This window comes from Oenanthe melanoleuca, chromosome 3 (assembly GCF_029582105.1).
Source record: "Oenanthe melanoleuca isolate GR-GAL-2019-014 chromosome 3, OMel1.0, whole genome shotgun sequence".
NCBI classification, from domain to species: Eukaryota; Metazoa; Chordata; class Aves; order Passeriformes; family Muscicapidae; genus Oenanthe; species Oenanthe melanoleuca.
In genome coordinates, this window is record NC_079336.1 from 87,297,379 (window position 1) to 87,309,901 (window position 12,523).

At 38.0% G+C, this 12,523-nt stretch overlaps 1 protein-coding gene across 3 annotated transcripts in view; it reads left to right on the forward strand.

Moving 5' to 3' along the window:
• HHAT (hedgehog acyltransferase) overlaps positions 1 to 12,523 on the forward strand; it is a 144,568-nt gene that overhangs the window by 80,979 nt on the left and 51,066 nt on the right. For all 3 annotated transcript variants that reach the window (XM_056488014.1, XM_056488016.1, XM_056488015.1), the window contains one exon: positions 6,480 to 6,624. In XM_056488014.1, the coding sequence (XP_056343989.1) occupies positions 6,480 to 6,624 (145 nt within the window). The remainder of the gene's footprint in view (positions 1 to 6,479; positions 6,625 to 12,523) is intronic.

Sequence of the window (12,523 nt, forward strand, 5' to 3'; positions counted from 1 at the left end):
ACCCAACTCATCTTTATTTCTACTGCTCACTTTAAAAATTAAATAAATTGACATTCTGTTTGGCAGAGCTTTGTCACAATTTTCAGCCTTTCCTCCGTCCCATCTGCTCCCCCAGCTGCTCAGTCACACCCTGCCCTCCATTTTCAGTGTGCCAAACTGCAGATAGATAAAATAGCCGGTAACTGTTAGTCAGGATGTGTCGCCTCCCTTCCCACTGTCCCATCTGCTCCTCGCTCTCTTGCAGCTTTTCACCCATGCTCCTGTTTTTTTGCTGTCCCATTATTTTTGGCAAACGGCCGCATTGCGGCTGACCCAGATTCGGGATATGGATTGGGGTGTTCGCTCTTGCGGTGATGTGGCGATTCCTGGGGTTCAGGGGCATTGAGGAGTTGGCTTCTCATTTACCTGAGTGCACTTTCTAAACGAAAGTACTTGAGGAGGGCTGGCACCTCTAAGATTGACTGGGTGGTATCCCTTCTGTAGAAAAGTATGGAAGTTTGAGAGGGGCTTATCCTTTAGTTGGGGTACAATGGAGGGTGAAAACTGAGGCTCAGAAAATTGCACTAGCAAAATGAACTTTGAGGCTTTTTCTAAGCTCTTTGCTGATATGCATAAGAACACCACCTATACCCCTCCTGTGGTGGGCAGCTTTACTCACAAACATTTTACCCATCCATCCCCTCCCCCCAAAAGTCCTTGTAAACCCTAAATAGCAGACTATTGCAAAGAACGTTTAAATTAGTTTTTGTGACGTAAAGATGAGTCAACGTTGCATCAGATTTTAAGCATTGTTTGTCTAATAAAAACCTTGAAGAAATTGAAGGGATGGAATTGTAGGAGGCCCACTTAGTCTCCTCTCATACACTAGGAGAGGCAATGAAAGATAATGCAGGACTAGGTATTATTTTCATGGTAGTTAATTTGCTCTATTTCTTCAACACAAAAAGTAGTGGAGTCACTATATCTTATTTGGCTCATAGGTTGAGTGGGAGAGAATGAAGTCTGTAGCACAGATAATAATAAAATATTGTATGCTTTTTAAAAAAGAATTCTCTTCTCAAAGTTGTTCTAGATTATCTTGATCCTTAAAAACAAAATAGATGAAAATAGAATAATGTAATCTCTAGTTTTGCAGTTTATGGTATCAGGTATGTTTCATGTCACTCTGGTCATAGTATCTGCCAGTCTTCTTCCACAGTGCATATGTTCACATAAGGAATAATTCAGCTGCTTCTCCAATTTTACCATACGCTCTTGTTTTGCCATGTGCTTGGATCATCAATTCTCTGAATGGGTAGTTCATAAAGATATAAATGTGAATCTCTGTTTTACTCCACGAAGAGAGACTCTTGCTTAAATTGCAGGAAATCTAATTCCTTTACATGGGACTTGTTAAAGTATTTTTAGTATAAGCAAGCTCCATAACGTCACTGACTTTATGGAGAAGCATTCTTTAATCTGCCCCAGAACAGCTCTACAAATGAGATGTTTTGCAAATGCAGCACATGTAGATGTTTTCCATCTCAAGAGTGTTTGCCAATAAGTTACTAGCTAATGTCTGTCAGGGTAGACTTCCTGCCACTTGTCACTCTGTCATCAATCTGAGTTTGCAGCATGGTAGAAAACATGTTTCCTTGTTCCTGAGCCCTCCCTAACTTACCATGATGCTTGGGACCTGCTCCCAGAAAAAGCCACTGCAGTTGGATTCGGTGGCCCTCTCAATACGAGCCTCTGGGATATGCCAAATCACCATGATTGTCACCATTCTTGCTAGAAAAAGTTTAAGAGCAGTTGATGTAGAAAAATGCAGGATTGCTTTCCTGATAAAATACTGATAGATCTGTTTCTGTACAAAACTTCAGTGTGATATTGTGTATAGGACTGCCTAGTTTTGACTGCTCTATGGAATTCAGTCTTAGGTGTCTCCTCAACTTCATAGAATTGTAGAATAGTGTGAGTTGGAAGGGACCTTAAACATCATCCAGTTCCAACCCCCTGCCATGGGCAGGGATACTTTCTACTAGATCAGTTTGCTCAGAGCTCCATCCATCCTGGTCTTGAACACTTCCAGGGTTGGGGCATCCACAACTTTTCTGGGCAACCAGTGTCTCATTACCCTTAGAGTAAAGAATGTTTTTCTAATACCTAATCTAAAGCTACACTCTTTCCATTTGAAGCCACTCTCTCTTGTCCTGTCACTGCATGTGACTTGTCCTGTCACTATCAGCTTCCATCCAGTAGGCTGGATTACTTATTCTGGTCAGTCCTCCCAGCAGCGTTTTCTCTGTGACTAGCCCAGATAACTAAATGCATTTACCTGGACCCTCAATTTAATCTTTCCATGCCATTCAGTGATATCACTATGAACAGTCCTGCAAAAATGCAAATTTACTGTTGGTAGCTGTAACTGACCCTAGAGAGAAGTTCCTTTAAATTCTGCTCTGCTGCCTGGAACCACTTCTCCTGCCATGTTTCTGTATTTTGAGCTCATAGTGGTGTAATTAAATTGCATAGAAAATTAAATAAGTATTTTCTCTCTAACTTAAAATCACACCATGTCTTTTACCTTAACTCTCGTTTCTCACCTAAGTGATCTATTCTGGTGTGTGTTGTCCTTCATCAGCTTTCTCAAGAGACAACCATTATACAAGCTTCCCATTTCTGGCTTGGTTTTCTCTTAGAGGCTAAATGTGACATTCATGTGTAAGTGGAAATGGATTTAGGAATGGAAATGTTCAGACTGTGCAATTTCTTTTCACGCTGGTCTTCCTCCTCCACTCTCAAACACATAAAATTTGCTTGTCAAGGTGCCCCACTACATGATAGTACCATTTATTTTTGTAAGATGGCTGCAAAGCTGGGAGAGCTCTGATGGCAGCCAATTTTGCTAGACCAAACAATGTGCAGAGGGAAGTTTTTCCCAACATCTGGCAAAAATGTCTGAGGCTGATCTTCATGTACAGCAGGAATGGGTTTGGAATAATAACCTGAACTCCATGCAGTTTCAGGAAAGGTTGCCTGAACCAATGTCATGCTGCATGCATTTGGGCTGAGTATCATGACAGTATGTCTATTTTTTTGTGTAGTTTAAGTGTTACAGTCCATTTATTTTACCATGTGTGGAGGAGGTGAGGATGCTAAAATGAAGTATGGTAAAGTATTGATGTGAGATGATAAGATGGAACATTGAGGAGGGATGCAAATCAGGGTTTCAGCCATGCAGCCTGAATGGTTTCACTGTCATTTTAATACAAAATTGCCACTCTGTCTTCTGGCTGTATTTCCAGCATAAAAGAGGAGAGAGAAAAAGACAGCAGTAAAATCCAGAGAAACACCACAAATCCATAGCAGGTGTTTATATTGCTGTAATGGAGCATATTGGTAAAAGCATTAAATGGCATAATGAAGAGTTGTGGGTGTTGAAGGTTTTTAAATTTTGCTTTGACGTAAACAACTTGCTGTACATTCACAAAATTTACAGCTTGTAGGTACTTAAATAAAATTGTTGTTATGGGTTATCTAGACCAACCTCATTTCTTTTTCATTGTTAAATGATGCTTCCAATATATTAATTTGAGCACACTACCTGCTTGAGTACTTTCCCAGTTAGCTTATTCTAGATGGCTTGAGATGTTTAAAGAAAGTTTTCATTTTTACTTTCATAGCAGCTGAGTAAAATCTGCATTGACATCAAAGACTGTCAGGAAAATGTGTACTGCTTTTTGGATCAATGCCTAGCAAAGCTAATGGAAATTAGTTGCAGCAAAACCCAGTGAAGATTCAGTGATTGTCTAAACTGTGTCTGTCATAAACTGCTCCTTTATACCTTATAAATGGCTGAGGGCTTTTATGGTCTATACTACATTTAACTTGCCTTGTTTAATGTGCAGCACTTCTGTAAAAGATGATGTACTATATGTGGCAGTTTAATTAAATTTTTTAGTAAAAGTATTAATTAAAAAAAAAAAGGTAGCAGAGCATTTTTAGCTACTTATGTTGTTTTTGTTGTACTGCTTTGGGTTGTAAAACAGACAAACTTTAGAAACTTACCAAGTCTGATCAGTACCTTGATGAAAAATGCAGTTAAACACCACCTGTCTGGTGGGTTATCTATCTCCATCTCTTTCTACTACTTTAGCAGAGGATTTTTTTTCCCCTTTGTTAATTAAAACTGTTTTTTCTTTAGAGTTGACAAATAAGTTTGATAGACAAAGGGAGAGTGAAAGGTAGATCTGATGACAGAAAATGCCCAATTGGAGCTGCAGGTTAATTCAAGCCAGCATGAGCATAACTTGTCCTTATTTAAACTTTGCTGTTAACATGGATTTCATAGTAAGATTTCAAATGTTTTCTCTGTGTGCCCACACTTACACATTCTGAAAAGGCACACATTTTTCATGTGTGGAACCATACATTCAGGGAGAGAAAAACTTATGCTGTCCTCTATGTGTGTGTGAACAGGAGAATGTGTTTGAAGTCCTTGGATAGCTTTGGAGATGTGAAGTACTACAGATGGAAAAAGTTCTTTCACTAACTCAGCTGTCTGTGTCTGTGAATATTTATGGAATTGTTATATTCTCTACCTCTCTCCTATCATGCCTTAGTTTTCATCCAGAATTTTCAGAGAAAAATCTCTATTTGTTTTTTCATAGCATTGAGTGGAAGACTGGCTGTTGGTCTATTGCACATACTGACTGATATAGAGCTCTTGTCCTTAAACCTTATCTGTCCTCATTTTTGTGCTGACTCAGACACTAGATATAGTCCTGACCAAGGCTAATGTTCAATTTTCCAGAGATTACTTTGCAGTAATAAGTTGAAATTGTATTTCTATGCCTGTAATGGTAATTTATTTGAAGATTTGTATCTTTATAATCTAGCAGTTGAAACATTTGTTTTGATGCTTACAGAAAGAACAATTTAATTGTCTAGAAATGTATTTTTAAGTGTGTTTTGAGCATGTGTTTGTGTTGTTTCAGGTATCTGAGCATGAATTCTAGTTTGCCTGTAGCTATTAAAGATTAATTACTGCTTTTTTTTTTTTGCTTTTTTTTTTGATGCTGCTGTCACAAGACTTTATTTTCTGCAACATCATCATTTATGACATGAATACTTCCCTTATTTTCCATGCTCTGGAAAATGCTCATCACTTCACACAAAGCATTCAATCTTTTGTAAATTCAAGCACTATATACAGAGGCAGCCTGGGGCCACAATGTGCAGGATATTTTTCCTTGTGTAGTAATGAAACAATATTTCTTGGTGAAGTGCTGTAATGTCCTTTAAATTTTCCCTAGCAACTGAATAATGGAGGAAGCTAAAACTTCCTCATCCTTCTTTTACCATCTTCTTATAGTCTCTATGCTGCACTCACACCTCAGGTGATAATGCAAAATCAGATTCAGAAAAATGTAAACTAGTATATGGTGGAGAGAGACCTACTTTATTTGTGTCACTAGGACCAGTTATGAACAGTACCAAAATCTGGATAATTACACTTCTTGAACATGAGCAGTAACATTTGCACTGAAAAGAAAATTTGAGATTGCATGTATATATGAACCTTTTTTTAGAGGTATCTATTTGTTAATTGTCATTGCTATAACCAGATCTAATCTGCTTCTAGAATCTTTCAGTGATGTCTTATTAATCAACCAGAGTATTAGTGACTTCTGAAGCTGTTTGATGCTGTTTGCTGTGTACTGAAGTGCATTACTCTATATTGGATCCTACTGGAAGTATCACCCAGCCTAGAAGAACATTGTTCACATCTATCAGCAAAAAATTATCATATTTTGTAAAATAAGAATTAATCCACTGAATGTATAGAACTGTGTCCCATTCTGGGCTCCCCACAAGAGGGACATGGAGTGAGTCCAGCCAAGGGAGTGATAGTAAAGGGACTGAAACCTCTGCCTTAAGAGGAGAGGCTGAGAGAGCTGGGGCTGTTCAGCCTGGAGGAAAGAAGGCTCAGGGTAATCTTATCCATGTGTATAAATACAAAACTGCAGGCTTTTCTAAGTGGTATTCAGTGACAGGACAAAAGGCAGGGGGCACACACTGAAATCCAGTTCAAACATTAAAAAAAACATTTAAACACAGAAAAATCTCTTTTATTGTGTGGGGCTGCCAGTGAGATTGGATAGTCTTCATCACTGGGGATATTCAAAACCCAAATAGATACAGCCCTGAGCAGTTTTCTCTAGCTGACCATGCTTTGATCCTTCTAAGTAACCTCCAGAGGTCTCTTGCAGCCATAACTATGATTTGACACGGCTTTTAATCAGGAAGTCTTACTCCAATTTGAATGGCATTGGTGAGAGGTTCTGTTAGATATTTTTAAATATTTGTCATTTGTTCTGTAAGGATTTGAACTTCTGTATGAAAGTTGTTTGTTGTAATGTCAATGTCTTTCTAGTGCTGCTTGAAATTTTGCAGGGATTGTTAACTTCATCTGCACCTTTTGTTTTGCCCCTCAGGAACGTTTCTTCTCGCCAAGATTTCGTCGTCGACTTCATGCTGTCCTAGCATCTGTTAGCACTTCAATGCTGATTTTATCAAATCTTATATTTCTTGGAGGAAATCAAGTTGGAAAAATCTACTGGAACAGGATCTTTATGGAAGGCAAGTTTATTTTTATGTGCTTTCTAGATAATAAAATGTTCCAAATGTTACCTTGGGTGGGCTGAGCCAGGTTTTTCTCTCAGTGCACTAACTGGGAGTTAATTTTTTTCTGGTCAAAACTATCAAAAAATCTGAGAAAATGTAAATAACTCTGCAGGCTGCATGACTACAAAGTTGCCTTTTTCCCATTCAAATCTAGAAGGAGGGCTGTCAGGCTTCTCTGTCAAGTGAAATCACTGAAGATCAAGTAATAAATGTATGACAAAGTAACCAAGTTGAATTTTTCCCCCATTCTGCATTTCACACACATCAGTAAGAATAGGCCTACTAAAGCAAACTCCATAGATTCTGTGGAGAGTTAGTGGGTAAGATCTGCATAATACAACGTAATTGAGCAATAAATGGCTTTTTTTTAAGTGAATGTGATTTCAGGTTGGGGACCAGCTGACTATTGAGCACAAGTGTGGGGACAGGGGAACTTGGGTGCCAGTATCAGCCTGTGGTGCTACTGAATAAGCAGTATGGGACGTTGTTCTCTGAGCTCACTCAGCAGACAAGTCGAGCTTTATTTTTTTTGCCAGAGGTCAATGTAAGTAGGACCAGTTTTCTTTTTAGGTTCTTACTGCTGCCAGTCAAAATAAGATCTTGTAGAGGAGTATATCTTCCTCATGAGGGAAGTACTAATAGGCTTTTGTGCCTAGAAGTGTTCTCTTAAAAAGACCACCACTGTCCATTGCATTGTTTTCTCCTCTTTTTCCTTTCAATGGCTTAAAAATCAGCTCTGGAGTTCCAAGATTCTACTTAAGCATCCCAAAATAGTGAAACTCTTAAAGAGTGAGTTATGTACATGAGTGGAACAATTTATTTTATGAACTAAATGAAAAAAAGCATTCAAAGAGCTTCAGGAAGGGAACATTTTTATCTTGAAACATAGTGAAGCTTTCTGTTAATACTGGACAGGAAAAAGGGATTTTTATTCTTTAAAACATAAAATACTTGTTTTCTGGTTTTTTTTGAAAGGCTTTGTTTTCTCTTAAATTGTTTTCTTTCAATTAGTTGGCTAATAGTAGAAAATAAGTTGAGAGAAAAGATTGGAAGTAAATTTAGACACCTCTTCTTATTTATTAAAAGAAAAGTTCTCTCTCTTGGGCTTATAGCTCCATACGAATGATTTTCATAATGCAATCTGTATATTAAATGAGAATATATATCAAGAAGGTGTGCTTTCTTTTTAACAGGGCTAGCAGTTGTGCTGGGGTTTGCAACTGATGAAGGACAATGTTTTATCAAGTATAACAATATTTAATTAAACCAGAATCAATTATTGATTGTTTTTCTAGGTTTGTGTTTTTTCTTTGGGGAGGGGTAGTTCTTTGATCTATTCCTCCTGCACTTGAATACATAGTTACTTAAAGATTAGGTACCAGTCATCTAAGACAGGAATGGGAAATTAGTTTAGTCATTTGCATCTTTGTTTCCATGATGTTTTAATCAAATTAACTTTATTTTTAGAACATGAAAGCTTTTGCTTAGTGCAGCTCATACTCCAGGAGTAGAAATCTCATTGTTTAGCTTTGTGAGCTTTATACGCCTCTATTATTTGATCACTGAGATGTCTGTAAGTGTATTGTTTAACTGTGTTGTTGTTCTGACAACACCTATATACAAACTGAAAAAACCCACTAAAATTTTCTTGTATCTATACACCTTTGTGTATCTATACACCATTGTGTTTTCTTACTGTGGAACAAATAGGGTGAACTCTGGTATCAATCCAGTCTAGGGGATGAGCAGATCGAGAGCAGCTCAGCAGTGAGAGGCTTGGGGGTGCTGGTGGATGAAAAGCTGGACATGACCCAGCCATGTGCACTGCAGTGCTGTGTCTGGCTCTGGGGTCCTCAATACAGGAGGAACATGGACATGTTGAAGCAGGTCCACAAAAATGAGCAGAAGGATGGAGCACCTCTCCTATGAGGAAAGGCTGAGAGAGTTGGGATTGTTCAGCCTGGAGAAGAAAAGGATTTGGGGTGACCTAATTGTGGCCTTCTAGCACCTGAAGGGAGCCTACAAGGAGAATGGAGAGGGACTTTTTGAAGAGTCTGTAGTAATAGAACAAGGGGGAATGGCTTCAAACTGAAACAGTGTAAGTTTAGATAAGATATTAGGAAGAAATTCTTCTCTCTAAGGGTGGGAATGAATTGGAACACATTGCCCAGTGCAGTTGTGGATGCCCCTGGAAGTGTCCAAAGTGAGGCTGAATGGATCTCTGAGCAACCTGGTTTAGTGGGAGGTGTCCCTGCCCATGGCAGAGGACTGGAACTGGATGTTCTTTAAGGTCCCTTCCAACACAAGCCATGCAGTGATTCTATGGTTGAAGGCCAGTGAAATCCAAAAGGACTATTCAAAACTTGGTCTTCAGTTTCAACTAAATTCAAGTGCTGGTCTGTAAGAGAGCAGCAAAAAAATCTACATTTGGAGTGTGCAATGCTTAAAAGCTAAAGTTAAATAAATTTCTTTGTAGTCTGCACTATTCTGGTGAATCCAATTCATCAATATTTATGGACCAAACTAAACACTACAAATACATAATCTTTGATGATTCTTTTGTCAGCCCAAGAACAGATGAGATGATATAGCTACTTAGCTTGAACTCAAGCTTTTGTCTTCACCTTTATAAAAAATTCAGTGGGGATATGTTTGACTTGTTAGAACTAAGGGAGGTGATGGTGGGTGTGTGTTCTATGAGGTAGGAGGGCATTTGTTTGAGTTTTTGTCTTTGTACTTCATTTCTGGTGTGATGCAAGTAATAAAATGTTCCCAAGAATGAAGATTTTTCTTTTGTGCATTATGATTCTGGAGAACTTTGATTAGAACAGATGTTGACATTCTGTCATTGTCTTGTGGAGAACAGTCTAGATATCTGGCAAAGGACCCCCAGAGCTCTTTTGTACACAATACCCAAATCTGTGTCCTTTCACTTAGTAGACAAAGCAATATTACAATGTCCAGTATGTTACTGAAATCTGCTAAATATATATTGAGTTTGTTTGAGTCTATAATTGTTAGCTTTGGGTCAAGAAGAAAGAAGATATTCTGTGAATTTCAGGTTAAAATGTTAGAAATAATATTCTCTATTTAAAAACTTTTTGATCTCTTTGAAATTTGCCTTGGTTTAGGAAACCTAAGCAAAACCTAAGGGTTTTGCACTACTCTAAAACCAGAGAGTGGACATTTGCATTGGAAAGACATCTGTACATTCTCATGAACCCTCCAGCAAGACTTGAGGTTGGTTGACTGAGGTAGCAGAAGGCTCTGTAGCATTAGTGTGACATAAAATCCCTCTGAGGTCAGGAATAGAGATGTGGAAACAAAACTGACCACCTGTGCACTATCAGATGAAAGTAGCAGTTGGTTCCTTTTTCAAATCCCACAGAATTATGTCTACAAAGATCTACACATGTGTGGGTAGGAAAAAAGAGAATAGATGTGTTTGTAAATGTAATTGGCATTTATTGATCACTAAAAAAATTAGTCAAGACCATATATACTAAACTCCAGCAATAAAATGCATCTCAGAGCAGAAATCAGTTCTGCAGGTTTAGGTGGCGTTTTCAGGTCTGGCAAGTGAATGAACCTCAGAATATCAGTATTGTAAAGCCCCAAATACTCAGCCTACAGCACTTCATAGTCAGAAATTAGCAGTTCTAGTGTATAATACCAAAAAACAGTGTTTGGAGAGCAGCTTCCTGCTAGCATGTGTGTGACAGTGATGCAAATTTAAACTAACAAGCTCTTAAATGAAAGTTTTACTGAAGCTTGAGATGTATGAAATGCACTTCTAGTTTTGCTCTTTGGTTACTGAAGAAGATCTGCTCCATTCTTTTGCAAAGACTGAGTATTGTCAAAAAACCTCTGCAGTTTTCAGATACTGGAGAAGAAAAGATATGGATATGAAAGCACTTAAACTTCTGGGCCAGCACAGTCAGTTCAAGGAGAATCTTGCAAGTGGAATACCTTTGTTATCAAAGCTTTGTGAATTGAATTTTAGAAACAGGGTATAGAAGTTTCCTGGGATCCTTATTTGACTGATACATGAAATGTTTTGAAGTGCTTTGGCAGTGCTTTCCATACTATAAATAAGGAGAGTATCACAGTATGTATTTTTTAGTATTTATTTTCTTTCCTCTTGTGAAAAATAGATTAAATTTATCTGGCTTTAAAAATAATTTTGTGCATCATTAAAATCACTGTGTCAAAATTATGAGAGCTGAGGTCTGTGTGTCTTATGTGTATTTGTTCTTAATTTTGTTCTCAGAATTCTCTCTATTCTTTCTCTTCAGACCAGCCTTAGTGCTTGTTTCTAAAACATAATTTGGCCCTGTTATTTGCAAAGAAAAAAGTTCCTGTAGCAAGAATTTGCTCTGATCTCTCTTTAATAAGAATTTTCTCATGAGTGACAGGGTCACAAATAACTAATAAGAAAGTAGGAGGAATATTTTCTATGTAAAAAACCATTTTTAATCCTGTATTCTCTCTAATTAATTAATGCTTCACTTCAAAATGAGATGCTGCAACAAGTAGGGTTCACTTTGGAAGGGCTCACTCCTGCAACCAGCACTGTGCAGTGCTTTTGGTTAAAACACTGAAATATTTTATCAAGCATGGACAAAGACATTAGGCTGGGACGGGGAATAAGTGTATTGGGTGATGAAAGTCTAAAATTCTTCCTGATCTTTTCCTGGTTTACAAAGAACAGAATCCATATCAATGAAGGAAGCACACAGTGCATTTCAGATGTATTTTACTTTGAACAGCTGTCTAGAAAACTGGACAGTCATAATTTAACTTAACTGTAAACCAGTACTTTAGCTATCCAATTTACCTTGCCAGATTTTGAGGAATGCCTCTCTGGAGGGCAGTTCAGCCCATGTACATCTGTCTTAGCATAGGATGAGATGCATTGTCACTCTTCACTGCATTCAGGGGCATTTTGTACAGCCTAGGTTAGATTAGATTGGACATCCAGCCTTGGAGATGGTACCTTTAGTAGACATCCAGCAAAGACTGAATTTCACCCTCAGTTAGGCATGGTTTGCAGGGGGAGTACAGAATGGCTTTCTGGGCAGAAGTCCTGCAATGAAGGATGTCTGACTGCTCTACCAGATTGTGAACTTTGTACATCAACAGTTTTGTGCCACCTGCAGCAAAAATAGACCTTGTGCAAAGATGCATTGACAGCACTGCAAAATGTGTAAGTTAACCTCTTCTCCTACATGATGTTCTGAAGGCTAAAGTTAAAATATGTGCACCTTTGGTTACTGCAGTTTAAAAAAGCAGTAAGCTGACAATTAGGGAGAAGGAAATATAACAGCACAATAGCAAAATTGGAAGTCTAGAGCTGTGATCTGAATAAATTATATTGTTATGTTTTGAAAGAAAAGTCTTGAGGGGAGAAATGAATACATAAAAGTTCCTGCAAATAAAATTTTACCAAGATGTTTTGATTATCACAGGGGTCAGGAGGAGGGGAAAAACCCTGTAAAGTGTAGTAAGGAGTTGCACTTCCTTGGTCCTTGTGGGTCCCTTCCATGTCCAGCTCTGGATAGTCTATGATTCTGTGATATTACCTAGGTGAATTGTTGGATTGCCAACTTCTGAAGATAGTCTCCAGGTAGACAAAAAATCGGTCATGCAATGTAGAAAATACTGTTTTCTCTATGATGTAGGATTAATCTCTAAATGGCCTCCAGACCCATTCCAACCTCTATTTTCATTAGCTAGTTCATCAGCAATTAGAGATGTTTAAAGCAAAACTAAAATTTATTTCTCCATGTCTAATATTGTTCACTAATTGAAGATGGTGATGCCTTTATTTTGCATCCATTTTTCTCTTTTGGTT